This window comes from Silene latifolia, chromosome 6, assembly GCF_048544455.1.
Source record: "Silene latifolia isolate original U9 population chromosome 6, ASM4854445v1, whole genome shotgun sequence".
NCBI lineage: Eukaryota > Viridiplantae > Streptophyta > Magnoliopsida > Caryophyllales > Caryophyllaceae > Silene > Silene latifolia.
Window position 1 is genome coordinate 21,736,071 of NC_133531.1, and position 22,169 is coordinate 21,758,239.

Consider the following 22,169-nt stretch of genomic DNA (forward strand, 5'->3'; position numbering starts at 1 on the left):
TAGGTAGCAAAGTATTTTAAGACTCCGTGTATGGGTCAAGGTGAAACTGGATTGGATATTTGGAATGTGGAGCTCGGTAATAAGAGGCTTTGATGAAACAAATCTCTGGAGCTTGATTTTGTGGAGTTAAGGCTTAATGGGATTATGGCTTGTAATGTGGCTTGGAAATGGAGTCTCTTGGCTTGATGTAGCCTGAGCACATAAAGGTGGGTTAAAATGATGTGGGATCAAGCTTCCATGTCTCGGCCCTAAAGGATGGGTATACTTGACGAGCTTGAGAGGATTCTCAAAATTCCTAACTATCTCCCTGTAACGGTCTCGAGAAGGACTTAGGGTGTGATGTGCGAAAGGCTAAGTGAGGGTGCTAGCTGACCATCTTCATTGATGTCTTGATTCTACCTAGACTTCAGTATTATTCCGTTTAGCATTTGATTTCAGGCTTGTTCTTGATTCAGATTCAGATTCTTGGTTTAGAATATATATCGGATTTTTGCTCAGATTCTTGATTCGGGTTTTTGAGGATAATTTTGACTTTGGATATTGACATGACTTGCTTGATTGAGCCTTGTTCTTATTTTGACTCTTTCGTCTTGGATTATGGGCATAACTACGGCTTTGGATATTGATCTTGGTCATTTCTCATGATTGAGCCTTTTGTCTTTCATCATGGCTCGTATTGTCTTGGATGGACTTGTTACCATGGATTTGGGTTAGACTAGCACCTTGGGTGTGAAACGGGTTGGTTTTCAGTAACACGGGTTGTTTATTGTGGGGAATGGGCTTGCCTTCCGTCATGGATCGTTAACAAGGGAGATGGTCTGGATTCGTCCTAGAATCTCTTGAGATATGCTCGTCCTAGACTGGGGTTATATTGTGGTTTCTATTGCCAGGCATGGAATAGGTAAGGAAATAACACGGAGTTTCAGGTCCTCTACAACATAGAACGGAACATCATTTAAGTGTACTCACCTTGACTGTCATGCGTTGTTGTTCGTTTTTAAAAAAAAATCTCAAATCAATTCTTGTTGTCACAGGAAATGGGATGAAGGAAGAGATATGATAGAAGAAAATGTGGATTGATAATTGTACTTTTATTGAAATGAATGATGAATGTATATAACATAGACTCGAGAAGACATGTGACTCGTGGGACAGCCCCCAAGTTGTCACTAAGAATGGAAATGGACACGAAGAAAGACACTTAAAATGGGAAAGAAAGCCTAAGACTCGGACTCGGACCCAGACTTTGACTCGATTTCAGATCTAGACTCGTAATCATCGGCCCACGCTTGAACGTTTACTCTTCTAGCAACTGGCTTTGGCATCTGACTTTGAGCATTCACCCATTTGAGCACCCCGTCCTCATTATTTGGAACACTGGAAGGATAGCAGTCAAGAAAAGTTTCTTGATAAGTGGTATATCCATGAGGATTGCCTAAGCTACGTTGTGGGTCAAAGGTTGAGAGGGACAACCTCCCACTTTCAATCATATCCTGAATGACATGTTTTAATTTGTAACATTTCTCTGTATCATGCCCTTTGCCTCTATGGTATTTGCAGTAGGCATTCTCATCCCAGAACTTAGACTTCTTCTCTGGGTCAGGTGTAGGTCCTATAGGTTTTAACATTCGTTGTTCCATGAGTCTCTGAAGGGCATCGGTGTATGTGATACCAATGTTGGTAAATTCCCTAGGAGATGTGCCTTTATTTTCGGAAGTCTTTGTGAATGACCTTGAAGAGTTGTTAGGTTTCTTTGACGAAGGATCCATGAGGATGCCTTTATTGATTTTGGTTCCTCGATGGTAAGAACTAAGAATAGATTGTCCATTTGTTGCTTTCTCCTTAGGACTGTGAGGTTGAAGGTTTGTCTGGACATTTTTCATCTTGAGAGGTTGGGCATCAAGCTTCTTACCCATTTCGGCAAACTGTTTCTCCATGTTGGAAAGTCGAGAGTTTAGGCTATCAATAGTCCCCTCCATTTTGGCAAATCTATTGTTGAAGGCAATGGAAAGCATGAGCATTCCATTTTGGATATCGTCGTCTTCAAGCATGTTGACATCTCCGTTGTCATGAGGATCGAGGAGATGAGAACAGTCTAGAGATGATTCTTCGTCATGTTTAATGATATTAGACCCAAGAGGGTCGATTTTCTTGGATTTCTTGACAGAAGGTGGCTCTGGAAGCATGCCCCCTTCGATCATATCTTGGATGGTGTGTTTCAAGAGAAAACACTCTTCAATATCATGACCTCTACCTTGGTGGTATAAGCGATTTGTTGCCCTTCCGGAGGTTCACCTGTTTCTCTAAAGGTGGATCCGGAGTCGGACCTATTGGATGTAGCTTGCCTTGGGCAGAAAGTCTCTTCAAAGCATCGGCATAAGACATGCCTAAATTGGTAAGCACCCTTTGATGCCTCCCAGGTTTCCTTTCAGCTGTTTTCGGCTTTCTAGGATGATGGTTATTACAAGAGGTAAGCTTTGGACGACCTAGACTAGAGGTTTCTCTAGGTGGCATGTTCTTTTCCACCATTCTATTCTCGAGGGCGAGGACGCGAATGCTCAAATTTTCCACTGTAGCTTGAACTCCTAGGACCATGGCATAAACGTCTTGGAGAGACACGGTGATTGTGGCTTGAACTTCTTCGTGACCTTGCTGATTGTGAACTTGCTTTGGATTCCTACTCGACGAAATGATGCGCATTACAACTCGATTCGACATGGGATCACGCCTACTAAGGCAACAAACAAAGGAAGGGACAAGATGACACATCTTGACTCGTGAACTCGTGAAATGTCGTGAGCAACATCTCGTGTTTGGGCTCATAGTGTTTTTACCTTGACCTTTAGACTCGAGTGTTGACTTTGACAGAGTGACATTTATACAGTTGACCTTATTGACAAGATTGATGACACGTGTTGATTCTAATTTGTGTGTTTAAGACAGACTTGACTCGAGGTTCGGGTATGTGTGTCCCGAACGGGTACTAGGAGAATTCAAGAAACGGATATGGGAATGACTCAATGTGTTAGCCTCGAGTGTGTGAGTCGAGGTGTGGAAATGTTTAGATCCTAACTGAATTGGGGTAGGGAGTCCAAAATGACGGCGTGACGCCTTAGGACTTGACTTGAATTTGAAAAGACCCAAAATATAAAGAAAAGACGGGTTCATGACTCGACGGAGTTTCGACTAGGACATAGTCGGTTTGAACTCTGACTCTAACTTAGCCCAATTGAATTTACATATTTACATTTACATGGTTTGAAAATATTTTGAATAAAACGTTTTTTGGTTTTTTTTTTTTTTTTACGTTTTTTTTTTTTGTTTTTTTTTTCGTTTTTTTTTGTTTTTTTTTTTTTGTTGTTTTGGATTTAATTTTGAAATAGGTTTTAGGCCCGAAGTTTGACTCGACATTTGGACAGAGTTTTAACTGGTTTTGCCTTTTCGAAAATTTACATTTTAAAAGAGGTTTTGATTTTTGAAAATTCGTCATGATTTTGTTTAGAAATGGTGATCACGTAGGGTTTACACATTTATACAAGCATTATAACGGGATGCTGAGTGCATTTAGAAGGGTTTTGGTTTAAAGGGTGGGTTGCCATACCGAACCATCAAACCCGAAGTCTGTGGAGAGGCTCGTGCCAAACAAGAGTAAGGCCGATTCCTAGTCCATTTCCTCAAGTAGTGAAGGCCTTTGATACAAACAAGAGTAAGCATCATGGTATGGATGACGTCAATCGCTATCCATCCTTAGGCCCAAATAAGAATTAGGACCGTTTAGACGGGACGATTGGTCGAATGGGTTGGGTTGGGCCTAGGAAGGCCGAATTAAACGGTCTAGGAAGACCGAGTTATGAAAACCGACAATTGTCTTGTACAAACTTATTCCCTAACCTTGTTCAAGTTTCACCCTTGGCTACACGTAAGTGTATTATCCCCAGCGGAGTCGCCAAACTGTGGACAGCGGGCCGCCCACGGGGGCGCTTGGTGAGGATCGAAAACAAGCGTTTGCATTTTGTATGGAGTCGCCACCAATTTTTATGGGAAATTGGAACCGTTTGAATACCTCGTGTCATGTCAAGACACAAAGTAGTGACATGAACACTAAGTAATCGTTACCCTTAGCATTCTATGTCTAGAATGACTCTCGTGGATGCCAATGAACACGGGTGCTCACGGAGATCTGGAGTAAGGGGTGAGGGTACGTATTAGGAAGCTCTTTTGATCGAACACCTAATCCCGCCCGCCTCGATAGCGGCCTCTACTAATGATTAGGGAAGTTGTCTATACTTGATATATCGTCGATTGTAATGCATGCAATGCAACATCCAAGTTTTAATCCTAGCATGTGAAGATTAACTAAGTCGGTTGACAATTAATTAGCATATAATTGGGTCGAAATTGGAGTTAATATTGATTTACATGTGAAAACATGCAAGCAATAAAAGGAATACAATAAATTACAATAATTACATTGGATTAGGCGATTTATTTATGAAAATACCTTTAAAACGGATAATTTGATAAAAAGAAATAAAAGAATAAAAGAATAAAATTAATGAAATAAACGAACATAAATTAGCGATATTACGGATATTAGTTAGTTAATTACGTAAGCTCATTAAACTAAGTCAAAGCAGAAACGGAGTTCAGGGACGAACTCGGCCAGAACAGCGCAGATAAAGTGCGTCCTTTGGAATAGGCGCAGCAGACGCTGCGTCTGTTCCTTGGCTCAGTTCTGGCTGTGAAGCCGTAATTGCAAGCCGTTAATGTTAATCGGTAAATTTTAATGATCAATTAAATTATTTACTCGGATGGAAGTAATTAACAGGTTATTTAACATATGAATGGGGTCATAAAACAACGAAACATGGATGAGACGGATTAAACGGATTATTGACAAGATTGAACGATAAATTAATGACAAATTAACAAACTAAATCAATTAATTAGGTTAAATACAACGGATTGAATGACGAATATATGATAGTGACGATAAATAACAGATGCAAATATATCAATGACGAATTCCAGAGACTCAACATTGATGAATTGAATCTCTACAACCCGGATTTGAATTTATGACGAAAACCCGCAAATATTGATTACTTGGGATTTAAGTCGGATTTATAATGGATTAAACATGTTAATGATGACGATAAATATACATGTGAATTATATATGCTATCATGATGAATGATTAACAAACAAACGAGACAAACAAAAAGGATTTGACGAATGACAGAGGATGAACGAAGAAGAAAGGAAGCAGGAACTGCGGCAGCCTCACGAAGAGGCGCGGCAGAAGCTCGCGCTCCTTCGAAAGAGCGCGCAGCGATTTTTGCGTCTTTTCTCGACGTCTATCTACTGGAAATCCAAAAACAGTTTTAACAAAGGGTTTTAGAAATCGGTTTTAATGGTGTTTTCGACATAAATCTTACAACGATGATACAATAAATAAAATACAATAAATAAAAGAAGGAATATACACCCTCAGACTTACATGTTGACGAAACGAGATGTACTAAGATATCGACTAGTGATGCTCGACGCGAATGCAAAGAGAGTGCCCTCGTAAGAGGAAAACGATTGATTAATTAAAGTTGATTGAGTGTAGTTGGTCAAATTGGTCGGTCATGCAACGGAGAGGTTGGTACCGGAAAGATCCGAGCTTACGTGGTCGGAAGTCCAAGCACGTAGGCGCCAATTAGTAAGAACAAAGTCTAGAATGCAAAGGGAGAAGAGAAGGGCGGACACTCGCGTGAGAAATATGAGGAGCGAAGGCTCCTATTTATACTAATCACACGAAGGAATTATGGTAAGACTAGGATACGGAAGGAAAGATCCGGAAACAACCGACTTAGGTTAAAACACGGAAACTTGAACAAAAAGAAAGCCCTGGAGGAAGAGGCGCAGCAGAGCTGCGTCCCTTGGAAGAGGCGCAGACTTGCTGCGTCCTTTCCCGGGTAGGTTCCTCGCGCGTAGAAAACGCGTTTTGCCTGTCGTATTTTAGGCATAACTTTCTCTACAAGACTCGGAATTAGGTGATTTCGGTGGCGTTGGAAAGCTAAGAAAGAGATCTAGAACTTTCTGTGAAATAGGCCTGACCCAAAAAATCCGTTATCACCTCGTAAAACGGGCCTAAAGATCGGGTTGTCATTTTAACTAAATGAAATGCACATTTTGTAATGTAAACTTTATGTTTAGCCTAATGAAGTGACATGAGACTCAAAATGAGATATAATCTCAACATTTTATGACATCCTAACCTTAGGTAAACAAGCACATTGCTTTGACTCGGGATTTGACGGTTTTAGGAAATGAAGACGGTTTTTGACCCGGACTCCAAATGTACTCTAATTACTGTCAAAACGACCGTATCGGCACGTAGATGACAACTAAGAGGTAGACATAAATGTTTGAGCAATCACTTGACGATAATCTTACGAGCTGTCACAAATCGTTCCGCGTACCAAACATGCGGCCCAATCATCACCGGGTGGTTTGCGAGGGGTGCAGAAACGAGGTGTCTACACATGTACTTTTGTCTACATATGGTGATTGCATATTAGTTGGGAAAATCTCTATCACATTAGATTGCATGCATGTTTCATAAGTTGAGTGAGTGTTTCTACTTCTCTCTATCTTTATATATAACTCACCCTTACAATACTTATGAGTGCATGAGTGAATCCGCGAGAATCCGACTAATTTGTCTTGCAAGATCGAAAGGTATTTGGCATTTGTCTATAGTATGGTGACTTGAGACTTGAGCTACGTTTTCTATTTCCCGTACCTTTGAATTTGTTTTATTGGTACACGTTATTCATTACTTTGTTATAGATATGGATGGCTAGGGATTTGTATGTGCATCAACATTAGCTCTGAGTTGTTTATTTGCCATTTGTATGATTGTCTGTTGTATATGTTTTGCTTTGCTTGAGGACAAGCAAAGAGATGGTTTGGGGGAGTTTGATGAGTCATAATTATATGCATATTTATGCCTCCCCTTAATTGCTTTTGATACGGTTTCGTGCTAGTTTATATCATTTACATGCCTTTTATGTTAGAATGTCGATACTTCCGCCTTTTGATGTTTAATGCAGGAATGATGCATTTGAGGAGCAAAGGAATGAAATGGGCATCGCGGAGTGGGCATAAAGGGATACACGAAGCATGGCACGAGAATCCATAAGAATTGAGGAAGAGAAGTTAAGAAGAAAACACGAAGAAAAGAGCTTCTTATTACAAGTGCCTACTTTGAAGAGCCATATCTCGAGTTCTACAACTTATTTTAAAGTGATTCCAATTGGAGGTGAAATATTATCTTCTTAGCTTTCCAACTCCGTGAGAATCGCTTGTTTCTGACAAGCAACGAAGAAATGACGGCCGTTTGAAGATCAGTGCGCAAAGTAGGAACTTGGTTCCTCGATCGAGTCCAGCCAGGCTCGATCGAGGAACCAACCTAATTAACTAAATTTCGCATTGTCAAGAGTTGGGGGTTCTTGAACTTTGGTGCCTCGATCGAGTCCACTTAGGCTCGATCGAGGAACCTTCCAGTTTTATAATTCCCGCAACTTTCCTTAAGTCGGTTATGTATTTCTATAAATACCAGAATTCGTACCCTAGTTTATTTATGCTTTATTTTGCTTAGAACGTCTGAATACTCTCTCTAGCTTTAATCTTTCCTTGCTACGGTACTAATCTTTCTTCAACAATTAATCATTCAAGTTTATGTTATTCAATTATTGTTTTTATTCCATGTTCTTAATCATGTTTTCAATTATCATTATTGTTGCTATTGCTTTAGTCATGAGTAGCTAATTCCTCACCTAGGATGAAGGAGATCTAGGTTAATTAGAAAGGGGTAATTGATTAATTGCTAGTGAAATCGTTTAAGTTGCCGTTTGATTATTGTTCTTATTCTAGTTAATTAACTTAAGCCTGAGTTGTTAATTAGTGTAACGAATTAATCCTTTCACCGACCGGGTTAGAATTAATATAGGTTGCGATAATCAAATAGATTGTATCTAATTATAGCGACCGCATGTTAGAATCAATCTAAAGGGCATAATAGAGTCGACCGATCTTATGACCTTAGACAACTTGATAGATCTAGCAATTGATTAAGGGACCCCCTATAATTGACCTAGTGAACCAGAAATCCTAGACTTTTAATATCATTGTTTTAAATCCTTTTAATTACTCGCAATTAGTTGATTAGATAGCAAACAAAACAAACCCCCAAGAAAACGGTTACCTTTAGACAAGTTAAATATTTACAGACTGACTATTACCGCCTCCCTGTGGATTCGATACTTGTCTTACCACTAGCTATTCTTGTTAGTTTTGAGATAGTTTTACTTTGATTTGGTAATACGACTTTAACCTTGTCAACTTCCTTCCCATTTTTCAGTGATGTTTTTAGCATTCACGAGTTCCTTAGTCAAGTCATTGACTTTGATGAGAAGATGCAAGTTCTTTTCTTTCTCCCGTTTGAGTTCATCATCTTTTGCACCTTCTATAGACAACCTTTTCTCAATTATGAAATCATGAGTGTGACTGTTGAGTTTAGACACAAGATAACCATTTTTTTCTTTAGACTCCTCATACTTAGATGTCATTTCATTGAGACGTTTGTTTAGATCAACGAATTCTTCGGAACTTTGGCGAAGATTAGATCTAGAAGTGCTATATTCGGGCATACCCTTTTGAAGAAAGGTAAGCCTTTCATGAAGGACTTCTATTTCTTTCTTGAGTCGGACAACATCACCTTTTAGACGCTCATTTTCATTAACCAAATACTTAACGTTTTCATTTGACTTGTCTAATTCTTTGTTGGAAGCAACAGTTCCAGACACTGTTTCTCTTAAGTCTACTATCTCAACCACAAGGTCATATACTTCATTTTCGAGAGCATCTTTGTCCTTTAAAAGATTGTAATACCCCAAACATTTTAAACCAATTTTACTACTTTATTTAAATTTAAAAAAAAAATGAAATTAGTAACTTAAAATGTTGGTCATCATCTGTTGTAAGTCGGTTCATTTTATTTTCTTATTACGGTTAGGTTATCACTTTGAAGTCTTAGATATAGATAAAACTCTATTTGGCCCCCTATTTCTAGGAATTACAAAAGAATTATAATTCCTTTTATTCTCTTCTCCGGAACATTCATCTTATCAGTTACACCGTCATTTACTCTTCCGTTTTTTTTTATTATTCGGTGGAACTTCACCAGCATGGTCAAGGGGAAAGAAGGAAAAAGGGGATTTTGAGCATCTTCATACTTAGCCAACCATGTTCAACATTCTTACAGTGAAATTTCAGATTTTCAACATATGATTTTATCGATCAACTCCCTTATATTACGGGGTTGGAGTAATTTCCGACTTATTTAAGGTAACACGACTGTACCGATCCTAATATTTGTACTATTATTCGGGATTGTGTGTTTAAGTGCTAATTGATTTCGTTGTTGGATGACCGAACTTGATTATGTTAAATTAACTATGGCACATGTTGATATTCATATATATTATTGGATATTATTTCTTCCTTGTTTGGTAGATTAATGGGTAAGATGGGGTTAGATCTATCAATATTGTCAAAGTATGGTTACGTATACTAAGAGGTTGTAGAGTATGTTAATTAATATTGGAATTAGTATTGATGGGTTGAGCGATAATATCGAGTCTATAGAAACAATCATATTAGTTGATGATTTCTTTAAGGTAGTATCCAATAGATTTACTTAACTAGGTAGCTAAACCCATTTGGATGAGGATTGTTGACGGAGGGAAACAATAAGCTGTTTAATTTAATTTCCGTTGGTCTTATTCAGATTAAGGTGATGAGTATTAGCATATTTCAATTGTTATGTAACATTTGGAGTCCCGACTTATATTTGGCTTTTGAGCTTAGACTTGTGATTATACACAGAACCTAATTCGGTTGGTATTGTGTTTCAGCTCTTGTTCTTTGACTATGGTAAGTGGTGAGTAGCTTGAAACTCCGAGCGTTGAGTAATCCTTTAAAAGGGACATTTGATGACAAGGATATTGAAATTGAGATTTGGTATTGATTTATGAAGCCTTTGTGCCATATTATGTTGTACGGTCCATGTGCGACCTTGGTTAACGTTCTTATTATTGAGTTTTTATTGATATTGAGCAGGAAGTTTTATACTAGAAGTTGAGTTTGGAATAGTGAGATCGAATTTGCTTAATTATGGTAGTGCGTAAATGAGTATTGTATTAAGGGAATAAATTGTATGAATTTAGTCTTCCGAGATTAGTTGCGGAGCGTTTTTATTATGCTCTGTGTTTATTTTTATTTACACGTAGTAAGTACTTGAGTTGTATTATTTTTAAAGTAATTATAATGTTTTCTTTGTAATATGACAACTCAGCTTTATTTCGGAATTTTACAATTTATTTAGCGTATTTGCTAAAATTCAAAGTCATAAGACTAGAGGCTTAAAGTTTGGCTCACAACCCGCAATGGCGAGCTGTAGATTGGCTTAGAACCCGCAGTGGCGAGCCGGGCATACAAAAATGCATAGTGAATATAGATTGGCTTAGAACCCGCAGTGGCAAGCCACGCATATAAAAATGCCTAGTGAAGTTTATATATTGGCTCACAACCCGTAGTGGCGAGCCGAACATACAAAAAGAATGCTTTAAAAGTCGACCTCACATAGAGAGGTGTACATTAAGAGTATGGCTAGTCGTTCCTTGTTAACCTGTTAGTCTTAAGGAAGTAAAGTTTCTTACTTCCTAGCACTTGAATTGTCTTTTGACCAAATTTATTTGTTTTATCATTAGAAATACTAAACTAAAGAATTCTCGATTTCCTTCCCGTTAGTTCTAATATTTAAATTTCCATGAGGTGGTGTAGTATTACTCAGCTCGTGTTTGTCCCATTTGGGCTACCTGTCATGAAGATGATTTATTTTCAGGTGAATTCTGCTGCCGCTCAAAAGATTTTCAAGTCGGAGCTTTTGATTAAAGACTTTATAAAATTTTTATATCAATTTCATTTTGTATAATGAAATTTTAATTTGTAATGAAAGACTTTGTATATTAATTATAATATCCCCGTATTTCGGCAACATTTTAATGTAAATGTAATTTTTTTAATTGAGCCGAAAGTCAGGGGTGTTACAATTGGTATCAGAGCGGTTTTCTTTCTTGGTTAGGTGTTCAGATCGTCATATCTTAGCACCACTGATTTTAATTTTTTTTCTTTTTCTGTTTTTTTTTAAAAAAAAAAAGATTTCTTAGTTTGGTGTCTAGATCCTCTCTTGATATTGCCCTATTAAATTTTATATTTTCAAAAGTTCATGAAATGACAGAAGTGTTGTAGTTTTTTTTTTTTTGAACTCGAACGAATTAGTAAACTATCAATAATCTTTCAACCCACTTCAATCTTTAATTACAAAGATTTTTGTAAAGCTTATTGAATATGAGGCTTTGTATTATGGAGGATTTAGGAGGAGGTGAATCCATGAATAATTCTTCAGTGACAAAGAAATCGGAGAACTTATCAATATTACTTGGATAAGGTAGTCCCATATACACCACCTAAGTGGGCAGGAACCATAGTTCTTGTATCCCTGTTTGCAATTAAGGTTTATTTTGTTAAAAGGGTATTTCTTCATTCTATATTTACTTGGGTGTTACAATTGGTATGTTATGTTTCGGTTAAGTGATTTCATGTCCCCTCTGACTTTGGTTGTTCCTAATTCTAAGCCTTCTTATGGCGGCGTTTTGCCCACCAAAAGTTCTGATGATTTAAAGTCCTTTATTCTCCGTCTTCCCGAGTTAAGTTCTGGTATGGTGAATATCCGCTTTCAAATTTAATTTCTTTTGGTTGGTGCAATTTGCTTTCATATATCTACGCTGTTTTGTTTGTGGATTAGTTTGGTTTTATTAAGTTTTTGATTAATAATACTAGAAATGTAGGATTGCCCCTGTAGATGTATCGACAAATTAATGTGTTGTAGGCTTGTAACTTTCTATCCTCGAGGCTGCAGCTAAGATGGATATATGATAGCCGGTGGAGTAAAGATGCTAGCTATTATTTTGAGTTTTTTCCCCCAGTTATTTATAACTTTTTCATGCGATAGTTCTCGACCAAGCTTAATCTTGACTCCAAATCCATTTTTCTGGTTTATTGAGCCTTTTCTATTGTAGCAAAGCACCGTTCAAGTTCCTAGCTTACGAATCTTTCTTGCTGATCTTTGCAAGCAGCAAATAACATATTAACCATAGTTCTACTATGATTAATTTGAGTGTACATTTCTTTTGGTGTAAATGCATATGTTTTATTACTATGCTAATAAATGGTAATGAAACATGAAAGAATGGAATACAAAATTTTGAATTGAAGGTGGGAAGAAGTTTGGAGAATCACTGTTGTTGTTGCTTTTAATCATAGTGTAATACCAGTCAGATTTTACTTTCTTTTCATTTACTAAACCCGAACTTTGGGACGAAGTTCCTTTTTAAGGGGGGAATATTGTAATACCCCAAACATTTTAAACCAATTTTACTACTTTATTTAAATTTAAAAAAAAAAATAAAAAAAATAAATAATGAAAAAAAAAATGAAATTAGGAACTTAAAATGTTGGTCATCATCTGTTGTAAGTCGGTTCATTTTATTTTCTTATTACGGTTAGGTTATCACTTTGAAGTCTTAGATATAGATAAAACTCTATTTGGCCCCCTATTTCTAGGAATTACAAAAGAATTATAATTCCTTTTATTCTCTTCTCTGGAACATTCATCTTATCAGTTACACCGTCATTTACTCTTCCGTTTTTTTTTATTATTCGGTGGAACTTCACCAGCATGGTCAAGGGGAAAGAAGGAAAAAGGGGATTTTGAGCATCTTCATACTTAGCCAACCATGTTCAACATTCTTACAGTGAAATTTCAGATTTTCAACATATGATTTTATCGATCCACTCCCTTATATTACGGGGTTGGAGTAATTTCCGACTTATTTAAGGTAACACGACTGTACCGATCCTAATATTTGTACTATTATTCGGGATTGTGTGTTTAAGTGCTAATTGATTTCGTTGTTGGATGACCGAACTTGATTATGTTAAATTAACTATGGCACATGTTGATATTCATATATATTATTGGATATTATTTCTTCCTTGTTTGGTAGATTAATGGGTAAGATGGGGTTAGATCTATCAATATTGTCAAAGTATGGTTACGTATACTAAGAGGTTGTAGAGTATGTTAATTAATATTGGAATTAGTATTGATGGGTTGAGCGATAATATCGAGTCTATAGAAACAATCATATTAGTTGATGATTTCTTTAAGGTAGTATCCAATAGATTTACTTAACTAGGTAGCTAAACCCATTTGGATGAGGATTGTTGACGGAGGGAAACAATTAGCTGTTTAATTTAATTTCCGTTGGTCTTATACAGATTAAGGTGATGAGTATTATCATATTTCAATTGTTATGTAACATTTGGAGTCCCGACTTATATTTGGCTTTTGAGCTTAGACTTGTGATTGTACACAGAACCTGATTTGGTTGGTATTGTGTTTCAGCTCTTGTTCTTTGACTATGGTAAGTGGTGAGTAGCTTGAAACTCCGAGCGTTGAGTAATCCTTTAAAAGGGACATTTGACGACAAGGATATTGAAATTGAGATTTGGTATAGATTTATGAGGCCTTTGTGCCATATTATGTTGTACGGTCCATGTGCGACCTTGGTTAACGTTCTTATTATTGAGTTTTTATTGATATTGAGCAGGAAGTTTTATACTAGAAGTTGAGTTTGGAATAGTGAGATCGAATTTGCTTAATTATGGTAGTGCGTAAATGAGTATTGTATTAAGGGAATAAATTGTATGAATTTAGTCTTCCGAGATTAGTTGCGGAGCGTTTTTATTATGCTCTGTGTTTATTTTTATTTACACGTAGTAAGTACTTGAGTTATATTATTTTTAAAGTAATTATAATGTTTTCTTTGTAATATGACAACTCAGCTTTATTTCGGAATTTTACAATTTATTTAGCGTATTTGCTAAAATTCAAAGTCATAAGACTAGAGGCTTAAAATTTGGCTCACAACCCATGAGTGGCGAAGTGTAGATTGGCTTAGAACCCCGGTGGCGAGCCGGGCATACAAAAATGCATAGTGAATATAGATTGGCTTAGAACCCGCAGTGGCAAGCCACGCATATAAAAATGCCTAGTGAAGTTTATATATTGGCTCACAACCCGCAGTGGCGAGCCGAACATACAAAAGGAATGCCTTAAAAGTCGACCTCACATAGAGAGGTGTACATTAAGAGTATGGCTAGTCGTTCCTTGTTAACCTGTTAGTCTTAAGGAAGTAAAGTTTCTTACTTCCTAGCACTTGAATTGTCTTTTGACCAAATTTATTTGTTTTATCATTAGAAATACTAAACTAAAGAATTCTCGATTTCCTTCCCGTTAGTTCTAATATTTAAATTTCCATGAGGTGGTGTAGTATTACTCAGCTCGTGTTTGTCCCATTTGGGCTACCTGTCATGAAGATGATTTATTTTCAGGTGAATTCTGCTGCCGCTCAAAAGATTTTCAAGTTGGAGCTTTTGATTAAAGACTTTATAAAAATTTTATATCAATTTCATTTTGTATAATGAAATTTTAATTTGTAATGAAAGACTTTGTATATTAATTATAATATCCCCGTATTTCGGCAACATTTTAATGTAAATGTAATTTTTTTAATTGAGCCGAAAGTCAGGGGTGTTACAAAGATCATCACGTTCCTTGGTTAGAGAGGAAACTTGCATTACCAAGGTAGTGTTGACATTTTCAAGGTCAGAGACGTCCATGGGGGTCATCTTAAGACACTCTAATTCTGTAGTCAATTGTTTGTTCAATTTGTTGACTCTCTTTACTTCATCATAAGCCTCAGAGGTATGATGTTTGTCGGTTGCTTTTAGTTCATTCTTAAGGTTAAAGTTCTCTTGAGCAATTTCTTCAATCTCATTTTGCATGAACTCAAGTTTATCATTTTAAAACCGACACTTATCAAAAAGTTGGTCAAGAAGCTTACATACTTTCTCTTTGGAGTAAGTTCTAGCCTTGGCCATTAGATGATTTACCTCATTGTCGGAATCGGATTCAGAGTCATCGTGATTAGCCATGAGGCATCTAAGGTGTTCGAGTTTTGGAGTTTTTGAGACTTTATCCTTAAGATGGCTTGTGAGACACATTTTAGCCTCTAGTTCCTCCTCGATGAGTTCCTCATTTTCCTCGGAGTCGGACATTCCCCAAATAGCACTCATGACTCGATGTTTATAGTCCTTTTTAACTTTATCTCGTCTTTCCTTAGATTTGATTTTATCCCACTTGGGACATTCTTTAATTTGGTGAGTCTTGTCACCACACTTAAAGCATCCCACGGTGGAGTTAGGTCGTTTCTTAGGAAAGCGTTTTTTCGAGTAATTATTATTGAACCTTTTGTTTCCTTGACCATTGACTAACCCGGCTAGGTTCCTTGAGAACATAGCAAACTCGTCTTCCTCCTCATCTTCTCCATCACTTGGAGAGGACGTGAGAGCGAGACTCTTTCCTTTTGAGGACTCACTAGAATGCTTGTCGAGATTGAACTCGTGAGCCATTAGTGATCCCGTTAGTTCATGAAGAGATAGGGTTGACAAATCTTTGGCTTCCTCTATGGCGGTGACTTTGGGTTGCCACTTAGAGGTTAGACTACGAAGGATTTTCCGAATAATGTCCTCGGACTCGAAATTCCTTCCTAGACTTTTTAGCTCATTAATAATACAAGAAAAACGTGAAGAAAAGCTATTTATGGACTCGTCCTTTGACATTATAAACATCTCATATTGTTGCATGAGAAGGTCAACACGGTGTTTTCTAACTTGAGAAGTCCCCTCATAAGCAAGTACAAGAGAGTCCCAAATAGATTTTGCCGTAGGACATCCAGAAATTCGACTAACTTCCCCCTCACCAACACAACGTTGAAGAATCGACATTGCTTTGGAGTTCTTTTCGGCAAGTTTAAAGTCGTTTTCATTGTAATTTCTTTCCTCAATAACAAGAGGTCCATTTTAGATGATGTTCCAACATTGATAATCAATACTTTTGATGTAATGTTCCATTTTGAGTTTCCACCATCCAAAATTCGCACCGGTAAAGACCGGGATCTTGGAGTGTTTCTCGGAATCCATTACCCAAGAATCAAACTCTAAGGCGATTAGCCTCGATCAAGAGCACGAGGCTCTGATACCAATTGAAGAGTTTATGGATTCAAGTACCTAAGAGGGGGAGGAGGTGAATTAGGTACTATTTAAAATTTTAACTTAAACTTTATTAAATTAAAGTAAGTTGTTTGCTGTTATGAGAGATAGGAGAATACTTCGAATAATATTGTGAGATTAAACGAGTATTAAAATGAACGTTCACTATAGTATGAAGATAACAATGGTTCTGACTGTTGCTATTTGTCTCAGTTTATGGAGTACAGACTACAGACCAAATGTGACAGTATGTGGAACTGTTACTCAAGAATTAAGCGAAAAACAATGTAAGCATATTTAAAGAGCAGCGGAATAAAACAAGAAAAATCAAACAAGAGATTTTTGAATTGGTTCGGCAAGAACTCAAGTGCCTACGTCCAATCTACTTTTTATTGATTAATTTTAGTGATCTACTCCGACTACTAAAAAAACCCGTACAATAAAAAGACTAACAACCTACTCCGGTTGTGACACAAGTTCAAGAACTACTCCGTCCTAGAACAAGGTAACTCGCAACCTACTCCGGTTGTCAAAGAGTTAAAGGACTACTCCGTCCTAAACTCTACACACTAACTTAGAACGTTTTTTGGATCAAGTTTCCATGATTGATTCTTAACAAGAATTGATATGGACAACTTTACAAGATCAAACGGTTCATAAGTGAGAGAGTTTAGTACTTTGAAGCAACAGTGGTTATGATTGTAACACTTGAAGACTTTTTAAAGATTTGCAAAACAAAGACACGACTTTAAGCTTTGAAAAACGATTTTTGCAAACTTAATAAAATTCTCAGGAAAAGTCTTAGTGAAAGAATGAGATGAGGCACTCCTTTTATAGAGAGGGCAAGCAAGGTAGGTGTTAGGGTTTTGAAAATCAAAGATCATGAGGATCAACAATTTCCCAAACTTGCACAAAAGAAGGTACTTCTATTGAGAGGCAAAACAAGAAAATGAAGTTTGTAATTATCCAAAAGGAGCCTTTGATTTTTCAGAAAACAAAGGGTGGAAAACAAGTCACAAGGTGACAAGTTTTCACCAAAATGGCAAAAAAACATTCCTTCTTTTACAAAAGACCAAGGAGTCAAATTGGCACAAAGAGGAAACAATTTGAATTGGTAATTAGCTAAACTCTTTTTCTAGAAACCAAATTCTTTAAAGAGAAATCTGAAAGTTTGTTTATTAAGTCCAAGGCTTTAGAAAGAATAAAAAGGATTTTCGAAAAGTGAAAATGAATTTCAAGTGTTACGGATCATGGTGACAGTCCAGGCTATTGTTACTTTTAAGGATAACAATAGTCTTAACTGTTACTATTGCTTTTAAATACTATACTCCCTAACATGTACATTAGATGACACAAGTGACTCTATGCTTTGGGTGATCAACGATTCAACACATCTTAATCCAAGCTTGATTTGATTATAAATCCTGAAAAGGTCAACTAAGAGAACACTCATTAAATGGGCATGTTATCATCAATCAAAGGAACCCAACACCGTCCAACCATAACACGATCTTGTAGAAAAGTTTTATACCACCAAATCCAAATATGCAATACATATAAAATAGATTGACTAAATTCTGAAGTCCTGAGTTCTGAAATGTAAAAATGGAGTGTTTCTACTCTCCTTCATTCATCCATCCATAAAACGCATCGAAGACACTTCCCTTCAAGAAGTAACTCAAATGCTTCATTGACATCTTCTATCTTCATCTCATGTGTTACAAATTCATCTAACTGCAGTTTCTGATAAAAATCAAACTCAAGTAAAGAATCATTAGTATTACGATTATGTGAGTCGACAATCGACACTTGAATATGGGTGTGATCTTGGACACATTATTTCGAATCAAATTCATGACCGTGTCAATGATTTTGAGGGCCTTGTATGAAAGTTCAAAATGTTTAATAACAAGGCCACATTCAAACTTTCACATTTCCTCACTGAAATGTATGACACATTGAATACAGAGAATTTGTTTGTCGTACACGAAAAAATTATATATCGACACTCCTACAAAATTCAGTTTATAGATTATACAATCAGTTGTACTATAAGTAACATAATTGGGCCTTAAAATCTAAGGTGAGCTGATGGAAATTCTTGTTAGCTAAACTACAGTTTAAATCCACACTCGCGTTACATACTTATAATCGGGTATGAGTAACGTCGATCATAAAACTAGTGACAGGAGAAGAAAAAAAATACCTTGTCCAAGTACCAGTTAACAAGGGTGGGAACATCAGATTTGGCCTTGAGGCCTCCAAATAAGGCCCCTGTCAGAGTTTTTCCGTTGTGTAACACGTCGTGAAAGCTTATGTTTATCTCCGACTTGGGTTTATCAACGCCCAATATCACCGTCTTCCCCCATCCCTGCATTCGTACAATGGCATTAATACGGAACAAAGGATGTATTATTTTTTCGGTCATTTAAAAATTATTGCATGGACTTAAACTCTGAAAGTAAACAATCATCGTATCATGGGTCACCGGGGTTAGGTTTGCAATCAGGTTCAATCGAGTAGGTTTCAGTTCGCCATATTACGAGTGAGAGACAAACAGACCTTTCGACAGCAGGCATAGGCTTCTTGAACCAAAGACGACATGCCTACACACTCAAAGCAGTAATCTGCTCCTCCACCTGTCATTTCGTTAACAACCTGCATCAATTTTGACACAATAAATCTCATGAAAACCGACTTACAGTAAAATATTGCAATTATAATACGGAGATGCCAAACATACGAGGAAACAGACAGGTAAAGGTATTGATCAGGACCTCACTGACTGATTTAGTCCCTGTGTTCTGAGGATTAACAAAGTCGGTGACACCAAACTTTTTCCCTGCAGACAGCGCGATTAAGATAATAGAAACTGTTAGATCTGATTAGAGAGTTCGTAATTATAAGTCAAAAACAATGCAAGGATTTGAACAAACCTAATCAGAAAATTTACCTGTATCAAATTTGGCAGGATTTACATCAATGCCTATGATTCTGTTAGCTCCGCAGAGTCTTGCTCCCTCGGCCACCTGTGCATGAATAAAAGGTAACCCAAACCAGATGCGTCGAATCAATCTTTTCATTGTCAATGATTGTAGTATTACTTAGAGTGAGATGCATACCGCTAGTCCAATGACCCCTAAGCCAAAAATAGCAACTGTTGATCCTGCTTCGACTTTAGCTGTTTTCCAAGCTGCGCCAACTCCTGCAACAGAAACAAGTTCATTTACTGCTAACAACACTTATATTTATTATGATCGGAACCAGACAGAACAAAATTACCTGTAGAAATTCCGCAACTAAGAAGGCAAGCTCTATCAGGCGGAATAACAGGGTTAATCTTGGCAAGATGAGCAACATCCACAACTGTATACTGACTAAAACTTGAGACATGCATACAATGGTACAAGGCTTCCCCTTTCATATCTGTGAATCTACTTGTCTCATCTCTTGGCATATAATATGACAGCTTAAACGGCAGCGTTTCGCATAGATTACTTCTCTTAGATTTGCAGTCAATACATTCCCCACAGTTTGCCAAAAACACTGGCACTACGAAATCTCCTTCTTTAAACTCATCAACTCCCTCTCCTACGCTCTCCACAATACTGTAACACAATCAAGCATCAGAAATTGCTGGACAAAATTTATAAATTCAGTCGATATTAGATCAAATTTTCCGCTACAAGAATTCGTGTCTAAAGGAGTGTCGAGTCAATCACACGATGCACATCCAAAATGAAGTGATGAAGTAACATTTATTGCCATTTTGCTTAAAACTCGAAATCAGTATAAAACTTTTATACGGATTTCGAGTTTTAAGCCTAAAACATTGAAGGGGTTGTAAACGAATACGACCACTAGAATTCGGACACATACGTATTACGTCCATAATAAGTTCACATATCATTGTCTATGGCAGATTGGTAGTGCTAGACCGCAATCAACTTTATTACTAGTATTTAATGTAACAAAATACCTAGCCATATGATTCGTGTGGACCGAAATTTGGTGTAGGTAGGTGAAGAACAATAATAAAGGGAAGCCCGATGCACGATGGCGTCCTCGCCGGTCCGGGGAAGGGTCCCACCAACATTATGGTGAAGAACCATAATGTCCTACAATATTAAATACGAACAATGGACCAATGCTGTAATTACATCGGCATCACATAATGATGATGACGATGACGATCACGACACCGTCTCTCAATTATGATGACGACGAGGACGATGGATATAAAAGTGAGTACAGTACATCCACAGTTTGATATTTGGTCAGTTGTTACTAAATTTGAGTAGTTGATGATTTTTGTACTTACGGAAAACAATGTCAGATAAAATTAGAAGCGGATCTTGGAATAATCGACAAAAAGGTTAAATGGACACCGTGGTCCTAGACACAATTGCGTATGTATGCTTGTGCTTGGATGTATACGAGTTTAATCGATTTGATCTACGATTCAAATTTCCATGCGTATCCTTTGTAATTAAAGATATACATCAAATGATCGGAAGGGAGGGAGCATATTAAAGTAGAAGCATTACCCAGCAGCCTCATGGCCGAAAATTCTTGGAAAGTATCCAGGCGGTTCCTTCAATAGATCGAGCAATCACCAAAAAAATAATATGTTACTATCAATTTTACCTTTAATTAAAATACCATAGAGAATAAGAAAGATAATCAAATGAACGAGAAAAGGAGTACAAGTGATAGTTTTACATGACCATGTATTTAGCATTAGGTAAATACTCAAATTTATTCTGTTATATTCTTAGATCATGTACGTTTAACGTGTATGTATGTATAAAAAAATACTCGGTAGAATAGAGCGAAAATTCAATTAGTTTTGGGACGACTTTTAAACTTTCTAGTTGATAACTTGAATAATTCTTCTTTTACAAATGATCACGATCACTATACTGACTATTTTTGTACGTTATTTGAAATTTAATTTCAACATATAAGTCAAACAGAAAAAGAGAAACGTAGTAAATCAGTTAAGTTGAGGGGATATGGCTTACCTTTAATTTCCATAAAGTAATATCAGTATGACAAAGTGAAGTACAAATGATCTTAACACGAACTTCATGTGCCTTAGGTGGAGCAACCACCACTTCTTCAATCACCAACATTTTTCCGGCCTCCCTTGCTACCGCAGCTGCACCGTTTCATATGCTATCAGGCATCAAACAACGCGCTTGAACAAATAAAAAATGTTACAAATTAATACGATTTATAAACATATTACCTTTGCAATGAATGGGTTTTCCTACTGTAGTCATGTTCTTCATATATTCTTAGACATGATCTCAAGTTTATTGCTGTTTTCTTATGGACCAATATTTATAGCTTCATAGGGCATGGACGAGATTTTGTACCGGTCCTAGTGACCCACTCATTAATATCATGCAATGTTTTGTTTGCTATTTATTCATCCACAACTATTTTGTGAAATCGTCTTATAACAAACTGTATTGATATACGTGGACGGTCTATCAAAGAAAAACAAAAGGCAGAGCATAAATACTTACCACTTTGTATATTTTTCTTTCACTTAATATTGTGTTAGAACATTATATTTGAAGCAGTAGTAACTTTTTTTATTAAACATGGTATTCCGTATATAATTTACATTAAAATGTCGTATATGGATATAGTAATTCGGTTCTTGCCCGAACTAATGAAAATTAAGGGGTATAAGAAAATTACTCAAACATCTGAAAAGTCGGTAATTACTTGTAGTCATGAAATTTCCTATTGTTCATGCATTATTAATTGATTACTTTTACTCTGCATGGTTGCAAATAGATGATGTATGACGAATATAATTGATCTATAATTCATGCCGTAAGGTATGTTGTGTGACATAAATGCAG

General features: G+C 36.8%; 1 protein-coding gene and 2 long non-coding RNA genes across 3 annotated transcripts; 2 read left to right on the forward strand and 1 right to left on the reverse strand.

Annotated features, from left to right (window-relative positions):
- The first annotated feature begins 8,990 nt into the window (after positions 1-8,990).
- LOC141586516 (uncharacterized) lies at positions 8,991-11,241 on the forward strand. Its single transcript, XR_012519549.1, has 2 exons — positions 8,991-9,399; positions 10,958-11,241. It is a non-coding gene; the product is annotated as an uncharacterized LOC141586516 (long non-coding RNA).
- A 597-nt stretch (positions 11,242-11,838) lies between these two features.
- Positions 11,839-14,935, forward strand: LOC141586515 (uncharacterized). Its single transcript, XR_012519548.1, has 2 exons — positions 11,839-13,013; positions 14,572-14,935. It is a non-coding gene; the product is annotated as an uncharacterized LOC141586515 (long non-coding RNA).
- A 2,867-nt stretch (positions 14,936-17,802) lies between these two features.
- Positions 17,803-21,671, reverse strand: LOC141586517 (alcohol dehydrogenase-like 7). Its single transcript, XM_074407770.1, has 10 exons — positions 21,542-21,671; positions 21,315-21,451; positions 20,838-20,884; positions 19,573-19,898; positions 19,413-19,495; positions 19,244-19,319; positions 19,068-19,132; positions 18,853-18,948; positions 18,497-18,661; positions 17,803-18,033 (listed from the first exon to the last, which is right to left on the reverse strand). The coding sequence occupies exons 1-10, from the start codon at positions 21,582-21,584 to the stop codon at positions 17,917-17,919; spliced, it is 1,155 nt and encodes a 384-aa protein (XP_074263871.1). The 5' UTR covers positions 21,585-21,671; the 3' UTR covers positions 17,803-17,916.
- Between the last annotated feature and the right edge of the window lie 498 nt (positions 21,672-22,169).

Bases quoted from the DNA above. Each gene is read 5' to 3' on its own strand.
- LOC141586517 (XM_074407770.1), bottom strand. From the start codon at position 21,584: ATGAAGAACATGACTACAGTAGGAAAACCCATTCATTGCAAAG. The intron at 19,899-20,837 runs GTAATGCTTCTA...ATTGTGTTACAG, and splicing joins TTCGGCCATGAGGCTGCTGG to TATTGTGGAGAGCGTAGGAG. The intron at 18,662-18,852 runs GTCTGTTTGTCT...GTACGAATGCAG, and splicing joins CCTATGCCTGCTGTCGAAAG to GGATGGGGGAAGACGGTGAT.